General features: G+C 33.9%; 2 protein-coding genes across 2 annotated transcripts; one reads left to right on the forward strand and one right to left on the reverse strand.

Moving 5' to 3' along the window:
* Positions 1-302: 302 nt before the first annotated feature.
* Positions 303-8,176, reverse strand: LOC108211362 (lecithin-cholesterol acyltransferase-like 1). Its single transcript, XM_017382940.2, has 2 exons — positions 7,613-8,176; positions 303-1,247 (listed from the first exon to the last, which is right to left on the reverse strand). Exons 1-2 carry the CDS (start codon positions 8,008-8,010, stop codon positions 344-346), a joined length of 1,302 nt encoding a protein of 433 aa, XP_017238429.1. The 5' UTR covers positions 8,011-8,176; the 3' UTR covers positions 303-343.
* Positions 8,177-13,928: 5,752 nt separating this feature from the next.
* LOC108212238 (uncharacterized) lies at positions 13,929-14,522 on the forward strand. The gene has a single exon (XM_017383964.1). It carries the CDS (start codon positions 13,929-13,931, stop codon positions 14,520-14,522), a length of 594 nt encoding a protein of 197 aa, XP_017239453.1.
* Positions 14,523-16,813: the final 2,291 nt, after the last annotated feature.

Below are 16,813 nucleotides of genomic sequence, written 5' to 3' on the forward strand. Positions count from 1 at the left end.
ATCAGATTGTGCGTCTCTAGAGTGAATATGGCATTATTGTCTCCAAGCTAGTTTAAACCAACGTGATGCATATTGTCTTTATAGCACAAGGGATGCCCTTGTTCACTTGATAATTATGATGTGAGGAAGAACACAAAACCCTACAATTTACAACTGTTTGCAGTTCAGTAGATCGTTTTAGGATCCAAGCGCTTACCACTAAACCAAAAGCAGCTACTTATTGGAGATGCCGTAACTATAACCTTTATAGTGTAACAGTCAACACCACGTTTCGAGTTAGGGAGATGCTGGACATCCAACAAATCACAAGATGTATGTATATCCCACCCATAGTATTAGGATATTATGAATAAGCTAAACTACTAGTTACAGAATTGATGGATTTAATCACCTTAGCTATTTCATCGAGTGCGACAGAGTCTTCCAGTATAGATGTATGAGAAGCATCAGGTATTCTTATCACTTCAACTGACTGATTCTTTTTACCAGCCCATTCATTTTGTAGTGCCATCAAACTTAACATATTAACTGTACCATCACCATCTCCATACAGAATCTCTGGTTGTTTGTCATATCCATTTTCTCCGTAAAACAATGTCTCTGCTGTTTTTACTCCGCTCCCAAATATACATGTCATGTCTACTTCAGGCGCCACCAAATTATTGACTAGAGGTAAAATTCGTGTGTTGTAAGGATGAACACCTTCGGAGAATCCAATGTCAACAAGAAATTGAGCAATGTCGTATGCTGAATATGTGGCGTTTGGTGTGATCACGAGTGGTTTACGACCATAAAGTTGAGGTGATGGCATTAGCCATAAATTGCTCTCTGAACTTCTTTGTTCTGCTCTTACTAGCAAGGGGTCAACTAGTGGAACCCCTAGTGAGTTGCCTGATGCAAATGTGAGCATTTCTTGGACTGTGCCGCCCCATGGGGCAGCAAGTGCTACAAAGTGTTTGATATATTTTTGGCGCCAAGAAAGTGAGTTTCGATTGAGGAGTTGAAGCACATACAAGCCGCCTAAGCTATGGGTGACAAGAATCACCGGCTTTCCATCATTGGCATTGCTTGCTTTTTCAATCAAATTCTTTAAGTCATTGAGGAATTCAGATCCAACTTTAGAAGGGTGTCCTTGGGCTGCTAAACCATAACGAAAATCGTAAGGAGCTCCGAAAAGGTTAAGGCCGTCTGCATATCCAAGTTCCTCTAGGGATTCCACCAAGGGTGCCATGTATGCTGATATGTGCCTGTAACAACAAATAAAATGAAGTCAAGTTTGCACACACATGTCAAGCTTAGAATTTGGTTTCCTTATTAAATTTAAGCATATTGTATACTTATATATAATAAGCGTATGGGATATAATTTGGTCGCATGGTCACATGGTACAAAAGCTTATCATCCGTTGGATCGTATATTGAACAAATAAGCACAGTTAGATTAGAACAAAATTAACTTCTAATTCTATAAGGCAACTGATATCTACTTGCATATTTATAATTCTTTTTCTGAATCCAAAACAAATTCTGTCTTTCACATGTTTATGATTTTTTTAATCCAAAATAAATATTTCCTACCGGCTTTAATTGTAGAATCATATAAATCGCACCGTCACAAAATTATTTTTATCTAATATATTTTAAAATTAATAAGTCGGATATTTTAATCCAAAATAAATATTTCCAACCAGTTTTAATTGCAGAATCATATAAATCGCCCCATCACAAAATTATTTTTATCTAATATATTTTAAAATTAGTAAGCCAAATTTAAATCATATTATAATAATTCTAATATAAAATACATTTATAAATATAATCTAATGGAAGTTGGCATCACATATTCTACTCAATATATATTAAAATTTGATACAAAAAATTTAATACTTTAGCATGATACATAAGAGAAAAAGAATGGCTTGATTACAATAGTTTATTTGAAGCCATTAATGGCTGTGACGGTATATTTTATAGTGCATCGCAACTGTCGGATGATCCAACATGTGTGATCAGTTTTTTTTTTTACAGAAACAAGTCTGAAAAGTAGAACCTATATATTTTTACAATAGTTCTGACTTACAAACAAATCATAATTTCAAATTTTATTTATTTGAAAATTTTAATTTATTATTTATAAATTAAATTCTTTCACACCATTTACAATATATTTAAAAAGTTTATAAATAATTAAAAAGCTCCCGTGCTTTGCACGGGCTATAAGCTAGTTTTAACTAACATCAGGAGGTTATAGGAAAATTCGTCACTTAACATGATATCAGAATTAAACGACCCCGTGATCCACTTTCGATCCAAAAATGGGTTCGAGTGGGTGGAATGTTAGAATACAATATGATTCTGCTAAGCAATTATCCTAACATGGTTTTGGGAGAATTGGTCACTTAATATGTACAACATCATCAAGCTAATAAGTTTATGCAAAACGAGCATCAGCCATTACGAAATTCAAACAAGAGCAATTACATATATTTTCTGATAAGTGACAGAGAGGGATGTTAATTTGTACGAAATTATCTATGAGATGTAGAGAGAGAGCTTCTGTATCTTGGAGAGAAAGAAAACTGTATAAACTTCACTATACAAACTTGATTACAATGTCTGTGCAGAGTAGTGTTTTTATATACAAATGCTAGCTAACAAACTCTTATACATACATCACCTGATACTATATGTATCTATATAACGTCTAACTAACTCTAACAGATGAGCATCTGATATATCGACCAGCTGTGACGTATTACTGTGCAAAGCATGGTGCTGTGACATAAGTGCATGGTGTGGAGACTGTGATACAGTCTCAATATCCCCCCTCAAGTTGGAAGTAGGTGATGAAAATACTCCCAACTTGGATAGAAGAGTGTCAAACTGATGGGAAGGGAGAATCTTTGTAAACACATCAGCAAGTTGATGAGTAGTAGGAAGATAGGTTAACTGCAGTAATCCTTCTAAAACTTTATCACGTGTAAAGTGACAATCGATCTCTATATGTTTTGTCCGCTCGTGAAAGACGGGATTCTTGGCAATGGCTATAGCAGATTGGTTGTCACAATGTAAGGTGACAGGTTTCAAATCTGTGACTCCTAATTCTTCGAGCAGTCTCACAGTCCAAGTAACATCTGCAGCAGCTGATGCCATGGCTCTGTACTCACTTTCAGAAGAAGAACGTGAGACAGTGCACTGTTTCTTAGATTTCCAAGCTACTGGAGAGGAACCAAACAGTAGAACATAACCAGTAATGGAGCGTCTAGTGTTGGGACATGATGCCCAATCACTATCAGAATAAGCTTGCAGTGTTAAAGAATCAGATGCTCTGAGTAAAATTCCTTGATGTGATGAATGAGCAACATAACGTAATGTATGTGCTAATGCATCAAAGTGTGGTGTACGAGGGGAATGCATGAACTGACTTAAAACTTGAACAGAATAGTTCAGGTCTGGTCTGGTATGAGTAAGGTAATTCAATTTACCAACGAGTGATCTGTATAGTTCTGGATCAGACAATAATGGACCATCTGTAGTATCAAGTTTAAGATGCTGTGGTAAAGGAGTGACAGCATTCTTAGAAATGTCGAAGGGTAAATCTTGTATCAAATCTTTAGCAAACTTGGTTTGTGTAAGAGCAATACCATCCTTAACATAATCGACTTCTAGTCCAAGAAAGTAATGCAGAATGCCTAAGTCTTTTATGCTGAATGTTTCATGCAAATGAGACTTAATTTGCTGAATACAAGTGTGATCAGTACCTGTGATGATTATGTCATCGACATAAACAGCCATAATGGTAATGTCATGATCTGTCTTCTTAACAAACAGACTGTAGTCATTTTTGGATTGTTTGAAGCCCTGAGCAATTAACTCATGCAGAAGTTTATCGAACCACTCTCTTGATGCTTGCTTAAGTCCGTAAATGGACTTTCTGAGTCGACAGACAAGATTTTGTGGATTTGGAATGCCTTCTGGAACTGTCATGTAAACTTCCTCAGAAAGATTGCCATGCAGAAAGGCGTTATTAACATCAAGTTGAAAAATAGACCATTTTCTGCTTGCTGCAAGTGCCAGTAAACATCGTATGGTGTTCATTTTTACAACAGGAGAAAAAGTCTCTTCGTAATCAACACCATATTGTTGGTTGTAGCCCTTGGCTACTAACCGTGCTTTACAACGCTCAAGGGAACCATCTGCTCGTAATTTTACTTTGAAAACCCATCTGTGGCCAATGGCTTTCTTTCCTTTAGGTAGTGGAACAAGATCCCAAGTCTTGTTTTTGTGTAAAGCTTCAATTTCTTTGTTCATGGCTTCTTGCCATAAGGGATGTGCAGCAGCTTCTTTGTAATTTTTAGGTTCAGAAATGTGATCTAATTTTGAAAGAAAAGCAGTGTGATGAGTGAATGCAGTATGACAGTGATAGTCCTTAAGATACTGAGGTTGTGTCTTAAGTCTGCTTGAAGTTCTAACAGGAATGGAAGGATTAGAAGAATTTGCAGAAGTGCTAGTATTAGAGGATTCTGGAGAGGAATCAGTACTGAAATTCGCAGTATCAGTACTGAACTCTGCAGTATTGTGATTATTTGAATTCTGTGATGCATCTCCAGTTTGAGTATTGGTAAATAACTCAGAATAAAACTCAGATGTAGGTTCTGTGACAGTAGGAAGATAAATTGGATTGGAAGAATAGAAATTGGTGTCTTTGGCAATATTATGAAATGGGAAATGTAATTCATGGAACACAATATCTCTGGATACTGAGATTTTCTGAGAGGAAATATCAAGTACCTTAAATCCCTTCTGAGTAGGTGTATACCCAAGGAACACACAAGGTGAAGCTCTGGGATCAAGTTTTGATCTGTCAACTTGTGAAGTAGAAGTATAACATAAACATCCAAAAGGCTTGAGCAAGTTGTAATCAGGTTCTTCATCATATAACAGCCTGTATGGAGTTGCATTTTGAATGCTTGAAAGAGGCATTCGATTAATGAGATATGTAGCACACATAATGCACTCTCCCCAGTATTTATCAGGTACTCTTGACTGAAACAATAAGGCTCTTGATGTTTCTAAGAGATGCCTATGTTTCCGCTCTACAACCCCATTCTGTTGAGGGGTGTAGGCACAACTTGTCTGGTGAGTAATGCCCTTATTCTGAAAGAAAATTTTTAATCTCCCTTGACACAGTTCAGGAGCATTGTCAGATCTCACACATAAAACAGTTGACTTAAACTGTTTTTCAGCATATACAATAAAATCTTCAATCACAGTAGATGCATCTGATTTGTACTTAATAAGATGAACCCATGTAAAACGAGTAAAATCATCTACTATAGTAACAAATTGATTACATCCAAACTGTGTTTTGACCTTATAAGGTCCCCAAAGATCAACATGTAACAATTGTAATGCAGCAGTAGTCTTAATAGAGCTATGAGGAAAAGGAAATCTAGTCTGTCTAGCTAAGGGACATACTTGACAGATAGAATCAGATACATTGTTCAGATCACAAGCAATAGAATTCTTCAAATACTTCAGTTGAGAAAATGGCATGTGGCCAAGTCTGAGATGCCAAAGTTGTGCTGTAGCAGGAGTGTGAGATGCACTAAAACAAAGCTTTGCTGATGAGGATTTGGACTCCACAGTGTAGAGACCATTTCTCAGGTTACCAAGAAGAATTGGCTGCCTTTTCTGAGAAAGGTCCTGTAAGAAGCAAGAATTGTTGTTGAAAAAAATCTGGCAGTTCATATCTCTACAGAGTTTATGAACTGATATAAGTCTAAAATGAAATTCAGGCACATGTAGAACATTTTGTAAAATGATATTGTTACCCAGATCAACAGTGCCTATATGTGCTGCTTTTATTTGACTGCCATCTGGTATGGTTATGCAATTATCTGATCCAGTAACAGCAGTGTAATGGATAAAATTATCCAATGATGGTGTAATGTGGTCAGTTGCTCCACTATCTAACAGCCAGTTACAGTCAAGAAATGATAGTAAGCAAGTTTTACCTGCCAAATGTGCTTGAGAATTATCAGATTGATCAACTTTGTGGTTTGAGATCATATGAAGGAGAGTGTTGTACTGATCAGTAGAAAGAGAAGTTGAAATTGCAGCAATGTCCTCAGTTGTAGAAACTGCAGCAACTTTCCTTTCTTTTGGTTGAAAACCTGCAGGATAACCATGAATCTTGAAGCACCTATCAATGCTGTGACCTGGTATTTTGCAGTTGGTGCAGTAATAGTTGGATCCTTTAGATTTCCTGGTGTTTTGACCTGAATTGCCAGTATTAGATGAACCAAACTTCTGTGAATCAGTCTGGTAATTACCAGAAGAATTGTTCCTGTGATTATTAGGCTTCTTGTCAGCTATTAAGGCCAAACTGTTTGTTTGAGCAACAGTCATTTCCTTATGGTTCTCCTCCTGTGAAATCATATTATATGCCTGTTGAACAGTAGGTGTTGGATTCATTAGGAGAATGTGTCCCCTAACAATAGAAAACTGATCATTCAGTTTCATCAGAAATTCAACCAGCCTGTGTTTTTGAAGCCTTTGTTCAACCTTTTGACTCAAATCACAATTGCAAGCAGTATTTTGAGGAATTGGATCAACATCATCCAGACGATCCCAAATTGCTTTAATAGCAGTGTAAAATTCAGAAACAGTTTGTTTACCCTGAGAAATATCAGCTAATTGTTGCTGAAGAGAATAAACTTGTGTAATTGACACAAGTCCAAATCGAGCTTCAAGATCTTTCCAGATATCTTTAGCAGTCTTGAAGTACAAGACACTACTAGCAATAGTCTCATCAAGATTGAACAAAATCCAGGTTGTAACCAGAGAATTACAGCGTTCCCAGAGAACATAATCAGGATCATTAACATCAGGTTTCAAGATAGTGCCATTAACAAAACCGAGTTTATTTCTAGTAGATAGACTCAGTAACATTGAGCGTTTCCAATTTGCAAAGCCAGATCCATTAAATTTCACAGAAACTAACTGATTTGTTGTTGCTTCACTAGGATGAATGTAAAAAACACTTGAAGGATCTACAATAGGTACTGTATTCGCCATAAGAAATGCAAGAAATGTGTATGTACACGCAGAGAGATGAACAATAGAGACTAGAGATACGAAGATCGAAGAAAAAAGAAGCAGAAAACACCTGATTGAAGAAAACACAGAGATGCAGAAATCACAAATGCAGCAGAGAGATTACAATCGCGAGAGAGATGAACAGAGTCGCCATGGAAACAATTCACCCGAGATCGTACTGCTCTGATACCATGTTAATTTGTACGAAATTATCTATGAGATGTAGAGAGAGAGCTTCTGTATCTTGGAGAGAAAGAAAACTGTATAAACTTCACTATACAAACTTGATTACAATGTCTGTGCAGAGTAGTGTTTTTATATACAAATGCTAGCTAACAAACTCTTATACATACATCACCTGATACTATATGTATCTATATAACGTCTAACTAACTCTAACAGATGAGCATCTGATATATCGACCAGCTGTGACGTATTACTGTGCAAAGCATGGTGCTGTGACATAAGTGCATGGTGTGGAGACTGTGATACAGTCTCAATAAGGGACTTACTTGAGATTAGGATCAAGGTAGAGGAGTGAATCAGTGGAGCCAAAATCAGGAACTCTAGTTTCAATACCAGGGGCATTACAGTAATCATCAACCTCAGGATCATAATAAAGTGTCATCCTCTCAGCAAAGCACTGAGTAAAGGGAGCCAAGAGCACATTCAACTCAAACCACAGCCTGAACCACCCTCCTTGCTTCTTCACCAGCGGGTTCCACCGCGTGCAGAACAGGCTGGTGGCTTTGTACTCAGACGTGAACCGCGCCTCTAGCTGGTTCCCGCCATTCCCAGGCACCAAGATCAGAGGGTGCATGTTGCTCATCATAGCCGCTTCAGCCGTGTACATAATCACAGCCATTAAAATTACTGTTCTAGCCAGGCCAGCCTTGTTTATTAGTCTCATCTTTACTCTGCCTCTCTAGCTTGTTTATTCTCTTAAGAGATTTGGATAACGTGAGGATAGAGGTTCTTTGTTATCTTTTTTTGTATGTGCGTGTGTAAAATTCAAATGGAAATATGAGAAGTAACGTCCCTACAAAGAAAGATTACTTGGAGGAGAAATTGCTACGCATGTTGGGTTTGAGTGGGGATAGCAGTAGCAGTCCTTTTTATAAAGCTATGGATGGGATATATATATGGGCCCTGAATTTAAGTCTTTTTAGTTTGACTACCAAACACTGCACCTATTCATTCTTAGCCCACGTTTCAATGGTTTCGATTCCAACTGTGCCCAAAAAATTGAGAATCCGCAACTGCACGAGCAACTCCATGAAAATTCTTTAGTTAAAAAATAAGGTTGGTACATCAAAATAGATAATTTTATGAAAATATCAGAATCCAATAATATTTTCTTATTTGTTCATAACTAGTTGAGAAGTCGCGCGTTGCAGCGGCCTATAAAAATTATATTAATGATTCAATATTAATATTTGTAGAATAAAATAATTTTATGGCTATCTATAAGAACTATATTAATGTTTCAAAGTTAATATTTGTAGTATAAAATAAATTTATATTATAAAAATCTTGATGTAATACCAATACTAATATATAAAATTGCAAAATTGGACTATAATTCATGGTGAAAAAATGAAAATAAATTTATACACGTAATTAACAATTTAAAGCAAGACGAATCTTAATTTTATTTGTTTTTTTTAAGTAATAATGTTCTTACATTGTCACCTTCCTCCAAATTTTTTGGATTGATTGTGCACAAAAACAATTAACTTAAATATAACTATCCTCTTAAAAGTTGCTTGAACGGAGCAAACAGATAATGCATGAATAATTTTTTCATATATACAAAATAAAAAATATAAAAATTAACAACAACAAACATGTCCGATAAACAAAACAAATATTATAAAAGAATAACTAACAAACATACATCACTAATAGATAATTTATTGACATCAACCATTAATATCATGTCAAGACTATATTCTTTTCCAATGTTTGAATTTGTCGACTCCAATATGACAGTTTATAACGACATTTGCTTGCAGCAACTTTTACTGTATAAACAGCCTTCACTTATCGTTGCAGAAGAACGACACCTCCGAGTTAGAAATCGAGCAAGAGAAAGGTATTTCTAAGTTTTGATATTTTTCATCCAAAAATTTCAAAAAATTAGAAAAATAGAACGAAGCGATGTGAGAGGCGCCACCTACATGCCTCTCGCTTCTCCTTTAAAAATCGAGTAAGAGAACTATCAGGTGGTTTGTGGTATTGAGAGAAGAGGGTGTGTTTAGATGATCCAATACCCTATGATCTATACGGGTATTGATTAAAATTTTCAAGCTACTATATTCCATAAATAATCTGTCTTTCCCATAATTGAATAATCTGAAACAAAATCAGATTAAAACTTTCAAGCTACTATATTCCATAAATAATCTGAAACAAAATCAGATTCTGAAACTTGTTTCTAATATACCCGAAACTAAAAAAGGTAGTTCTAATTTTTGATATTTTTCATCCAAAAATTCCAGAAAATTAGAAAAATAGAACGGAGTGATGTGAGAGGCGCCACCTACACGCCCCTCGCTTCTCCTTTATATTGATATATTGATTGATTGATGATTCTCCCTTATATGGAAACAAAATCAGATTAAAAACTTTTAAGTTACTATATTCCATAAATAATCTGAAACAAAATCAGATTCTGAAACTTGCTTCTAATATATCCGAAACTAAAAAAGGTGGTTCTAATTTTTGATATTTTTCATCCAAAAATTCCAAAAAATTAGAAAAATAGAACGGAGCAATGTGAGAGGCGCCACCTACACGCCCCTCGCTTCTCCTTTATATAAGTATATTGATTTTAGCTAATCATATCGCTACATATATGGAACAAATGTCACGTAATCAATTATCATAATAAAATAATATATTATTTTTAAAATAACTTGAAATAGTAATAACATGTTACGTTTAAAATATATCAAATCAATATAGACAATAATATCATAACATAAATCAAAAATAATTTTATTTCTTATCTGTAAATTATTTAAAAGAAAATACTTCTTTTAAACCACAGAAGGGCTTCTATTAAACTGAGCAACGGACCGGTATCGTAACATCAATATCAATATCAATATATAAAGGAGAAGCGAGGGGCGTGTAGGTGGCGCCTCTAACATCGCTCCGTTCTATTATTCTAATTTTCTGAAATTTTTGGATGAAAAATATCAAAAATTAGAATTATCTTTTTTAGTTTCGGATATATTAGAAGCAAGTATCAGAATATGATTTTGTTTCAGATTATTTATGGAATATAGTAGCTTTAAAGGTTTAATCTGATTTTGTTTCAGATTATTTAATTATGAGAAAGAGTAGCACATAAGTTTCTCTGCACCTATAAATACTCCTATAGGTTTTAGGATTTTGTATCATCTAAACACAACCTCATCTCTCTCAATACCACAACCCTATACTTATATAAAGGGGAAGCGGGGGGCGTGTAGGTGGCGCCTCTCACATCGCTCCGTTCTATTTTTCTAATTTTCTGAAATTTTTGGATGAAAAATATCAAAAATTAGAAGTACCTTTTTTAGTTTCGGATATATTAGAAGTAAGTTTCAGATTCTGATTTTGTTTCAGATTATTTAATTATGGAAAAGAATAGCACACAAGTCTCTCTGCACCTGTAAGTATCCTTATAGGTTGTAGGGTTATGGATCATCTAAACATAAACTCCTCTCTCTCAATACCACAATCCTACCTCTCTCTGGTAATAGCTCTCTTGCTCGATCTCTAACTCGGTGGTGCTGTTCTTCTGTAATGATATATGTTTGTTGGTTAGTCTTTTATAATATTTGTAGAAAAATATTATTTATGCAACACTTCGACAATATATGTTTGCTCGGTTCAAGCACCTTTTAAGTGAAGGCTGTTTAAACATTATTAAAAAAATAAAGGTTGTTGCAAGCAAAGGTAGTTATAGACCGCTATGTGGGACTCGAATATAGCATTGACATGATATTGATGGATGATATTAATAAATTAACTATTGGTGATGTATGTTTGTTGGTTATTATTTTATAATATTTGTTTTGTTAATCGGACATGTTTGTTGTTTATTTTTATATGATTTACACAGGAAAATATTATTCATTCATTATCTGTTTGCTCCGTTCAAGCGACTTTTAAGTGAAGGCTGTTTATATAATATTAAAAAATAAAGATTGTTACAAGTAAGGGTGGTTATAGACCGCTATCTCACGGATTTAAGGTAGATGTTTTTGTGCACAATCAATCCAAAAAAATTGGAGGAAGGTGACAATGTAAGAACATGATTACTGTACAAAAAAACACAAATAAAATTAAGATTCGCTGTGCTTTAAATTGTTGATTACGTGTAGAAATTTATTTTCATTTTTTCACCATGAATTACAGTCCAATTTTGCAATTTTATATATTTGTATTGGTATTACATCAAAATTTTTATAATATAAAATTTATTTTATCCTACAAATATTAATTTTGAATTATTAATATACTTTTTATAGACAGTCACAAAATTATTGTATTCTACATATATTAATATTGAATCACTAATATAATTTTTATAGGCCGCCGCAACGCGCGGCTTCTCCCTTCTTTTAAAAAAAAGGGAAAAAGAAGAAGAAATCTAGTACTAGTAGAGTTTCGTGTAAGATTTGCCAAGCAGCAGGATGCAGGAAAGCTGGAAGTGAAACAGAAGATGACACTGACTTGTTCAGTGGTTGTGTGTGTTACTGTATTTTGTTGCCCCAGGCCCCCAGCCAGACCTTCTGTAAATCAATCAATCCCCTGCTTTTTTTTCTTTTTTTTTTTTGAAATAGAATTTAATTCCCTGCTTGTGTTGCTTGGTTGAGCTGAGGACAATGGTGGTCATTGGTCAATCATTGCATGCATAAATAATGTAAAAAGAATGTAGACGGAGTTCTTGTGAGTTTATGATCATATACTACTAGACTAGTGTAGATATACCCTAATCTCGAAATTACTTAACATTACCTTTGCAAACAAGACAATTTGTGGGCTGTAGCATATGCTCTCGCCTCTCAGTTGGCCAGTACTGAACGAGAAGTTATGTTTTAGTTTTCTACGAACACGTTCTAGCGTAATATCAAAGATACTCTTTTTTTTTTAATGATTTTTTTTACTCATTTTCACGTACTTTTAAGATATATATAAAATACACTTTTATAATTAGTTTTCGTTTTTCTATGTATAAAAGTTAACTATTAATTTTTTTATTTTGTAAGATTATATCTAGGAGTTTTAAAATTTTAAGCCCTTTACCCTTCGACGGTGATTTGAAATTTTTCTTTATATATAAGTCTCGCTTACGGTGACGGCCAATTATTAGAGAATACTAGCCTTTAACCCGTGCGAAGCACGGGCGAGTATAGAATTCGTAATTTATTAATTATAATTTAAATTTTAACATCATTTTATTAATATTTTAGTATTAATGAATTAGATTTTAACCAGATTATATTTACCAACTGATTACATTACAAATTATACCAATATCAGTTTATTACAATATAGTATATAAATAATATATAAATTATATTTAAACGAATAATGGAGGAGTTTTTTTTATCTTGTATTACATCACAAGTGTTTGTAATTTGAACAGTATAAAACTCTTTAATATTGTAAGAGCAAGAGAAGTCTACATGTGATCGACTTGTAGTTATAAAGAAGATGACCAAACCAAAATTGTGTACGACTACAAATTAAACCTATGTTGGCTTATTATACATGTGATCGACTTGTAGTTATAAAGAAGATGACCAAACCAAAATTGTGTACGACTACAAATTAAACCTATGTTGGCTTATTATACATGTGATCGACTTGTAGTTATAAAGAAGATGATCAAACCAAAATTGTGTACCGACTACAAATTAAACCTATGTTGGCTTATTATATTATAGTATAGATACTACTGTATTGTTTTCACTGCCTCGCTCGCTCAGGTGTATTGCACGACTTGTGTCAAGGTAACCCATTCGAATCCTTTACGAGTTCTATTTTTTTAGTCAGGGGAACTCTTTTTAATTTGTGTTAACAATAAACTTCATGATATATCTCATGCGGGTCAATTTTCACTATACATTTTTTATATAAAAAAGAATCAATTCATTAATTAAAAGTCATACGACATCTACAGACTACAAATACAATTGAAATTAGACAGACACGGAAGAATATCATTGTTGAATCTTTCCTTCTTGGAGAGGCAATTAAACGATTTAAAGATGATTTGAACATATATACTTGTTTCCATATGGTTTTCATCCGACTATTTAGAACAATCGACCTATAATCCCATAATAATCTTCAAATCTGAATCAAACCCATGAAAATTTTCAAACCGATCTATGATCTTGATCATCGAGAACATCAAAACACACCAAAACAAACTAACTCTCAAGAGATATATAATACCATATATGCGCAGCTATCTCCATGCTCCCCAACCTTTATTTTTACATGCATGGCGTTGTTTTTTATTTTACATATTGACATGCCGCTCCTTAAATTACGACGCAACAGACACAACTTATCTTATTCAAACTGTTTTCTAGTCATAATTTTACTCAAACGTCGGTCCACTTGTGCATCTGACCCTAGCTCCGGACACCGATACCAAAAAGTAATCACCATGCTCAATTATTCAGCCTTTAAAAAATGCGTTTATTTTATCATCTCATCAGCTCTATATGGTCTCTGGACGGTGCCATACTCCACATCTCAATTCTCACTACTTCTTATTATATACTGCAATCACCAAACCTAAACACCCTAGCTCACAAGATGAGAACCAAGAGCAACCAAAGCAAGTTGATGAAGATCATAACATTGCCAGCTAGGGTTTTGAAGAAAGGTAAAGACATGTACGTTCGAAGCATGATGGATGTCGCGCAAAAACCGCGTTATAGCAGCAGCAGCACAAAGGCGTCTGTACCGGGACAACAAGTGGTCTCGGGGTACTTGCCTAAGAGTTTCAGCACGAGTGGGACGACTAGCAGATCCACTACCTACGAGGAGAATGATGATTTGCGCGAACTTATTCGCGCAAATTCGACGGCGCATAACAAGAATAGTGCGGGGCTGGATGTGGAGGGGTACTTGAAGCAGCTCATTGAGGAGCAGAAGATGAGTAAGCAAAAGCTTTATAATGATCGTTTCGTTGAGCAGATCAGTGTTGGTAAAGTGGGCAAGGGGGTGCCGAGGAGTCAGAGTGTAGGGTTGGGGAGAATCGATGAAGGCAAGGCTTGTGAGTTCGACGAAGAAGAAGAGGGAGTTGAAAAAGAACAAGAGAGTGTGAGGAAATTACCTGAAGTTATGTTGAGAAGTAGAAGTCATGCAGTTGGAGTTGCTGGTAGAAATAATTCTCTTGTGTTTTAATTTCTTTTTTCTCAGTTGTTTTGGTGCATTGGATAGTTCTCCGTCTTGTTAACAATATGTCTTCAGTCTAACTGTCTAAGGGACTGAGGAAAACGTATTTAATGGATTTCAAATGTTTCTGCTTAACTATTGTTTGTAACAGACAAGCTGAGCGACAAAATTCCGACCTCAAAAAGCATGTAATAAGCTTGATTTTATGTTTTCAATATGAAATTCAGGTTTAATAAATTTATATCCCAAAATCGGTCATATATGACCCAGAATACCTAATCAAAACTTTTGTTCATAAAAAATATATGTACACGTGAATATACTACACATATTTTCGATATATTTATACATTACTCCCTCCATCTCATGTTATGTGTCTTGTTTTGACTATTCAAGAGTCAAAATGATTAGACTTTGACCGCAAATTACACATATTGTACGACTTTAAGAAATTAAAAAACTTACTTTATTAGAAATTATATCTAATCCCTTTCAAAATTCATTTTTCAAATTTTTAAAATAATTAATAAATTTCCTTTAATTAATGGTCAAAGTTTGGTCAAATTGACCATCTAATAGTCAAAACAGGACACATAATATAAGATGGAGGGAGTATTTATAATCTAAACTCTTTCGGTTATTATTGTATAATTTTTTAATATATTATAACTAAATAAATTTTGTAGAATTGGAATTTTAAATTTTAGGAACAGATCCGAGGTCTAGTCGAGTCAATTCGATTTAAAATGGCTTCTCATGTTAACCCCAAAATATGATCATGCATGTATGACAACTCCATTAAAAACGATTTCAATTTTTTTTTATAAAAGTATAATAACAAAATGTCCATGACATATATAATCAGTAAAGTTTAAAACATGCATGTATTTATAGAAATGTAATTTCTTAATATTCAAATATATTCACTATTAAAGACACACATTTTTTCTATATAGACCATTATAATGTTGTGTTTGGTTTGGGGGAATGAAATGAAATAAGTAAAAATACTTCAAACTAATAAATATAGGAAGAAAGTTTTGAATTTTTTTTTTGAGGAAATGCGAAATTGTTATGAAGAAATTGGGAATGGAAGAGAATGGAGCAGTCCATCTTAAATTGAAGTACGTAAAGAATGGAATGGAGGAAGAAATGAAATTTCTTAAAAATTGTCCATAAAATAGTTAATTTTTCATTCCATTCCATTCGGAAATTTCTTATTATCCATAAAATAGTTCATTTTTCATTTCATTACTTCCGAAATCATTCACTCCAACCAAACACAAAATTAGTTTTTTCTTAAAAAAGAAATTCTGATACTACCGACATCACTATTCAAAGTCTATTTTTTTTCATTCTCAATAATACTTATTATTTGTATCAGGTTTTAACAGATTTATTTCATTAATTACTGCTATCTTCTTTTTATTTGCTTATTTCTAACAAAGTACTTGTTAGCCAAGATTTGTATTGAAATTAAATTATTTAATTATTATTAAGCTAATTAATGTGCATAAAGATGAAAATTATATTTAATCACCCAATTTTTATGTATTAAATATAAATTCATAAAATTATTTTCTATCAACATGCTTCAACTTAAATTATCTTCGATATTTGATTAATATAACTAAATGTATTAGGTAGTTTAAATACACAAAAATATTTGAACAATTGTGTCTTTTTTTTTTTTTTTTGAGAAATAAACAATTGTGTCTTATTCAGTTTCTTGTATTCAGGAATCACGCCTGACCATTCTGTCTTATTCCCAGGCCGTATATCATCCAATAAGGTTAAACTTGGGAATAATTTATTACAATTATATGCTAGTACTCTTCAAAACAGGGACAGAGCTGTTAGATTTAAATCTAGTAGCGGCAGAGATGTATAGTACTTTAAGCAATCCAGCTCACCTCGCTACTTGAACCAGAAAAAATAAAATGCATTAGTTATAGTAAGCTTTATCTCTCCACGTGTGTTTTAAGTGTATAATTATAATTAGCCTTAATTATAGAGCAACAAACCGGATATATTTTCTATAAATCACAGCCATGTGATAACAAGTTTGTTCTAGAAAATTTATTTCTTAAAAACAAACTTGCTACTTGAAGTTGGGACACACGAGTTTAGTAAATTATGGTTAGTAGTAGTTAACATTATCTTGTCTCAGGTCTCAGCTATTTGCTCCGCAGTTTCCTCCTCATTCCTCAAGACTTTCAAACTAGGCGGTTTGACCACCATTTTCACTTATATACACAACTGAACAAAAAGTCCAAAAACAAGCATGCTATTATTTGATT

Source organism: Daucus carota, chromosome 3, assembly GCF_001625215.2.
Source record: "Daucus carota subsp. sativus chromosome 3, DH1 v3.0, whole genome shotgun sequence".
Lineage (NCBI taxonomy): Eukaryota > Viridiplantae > Streptophyta > Magnoliopsida > Apiales > Apiaceae > Daucus > Daucus carota.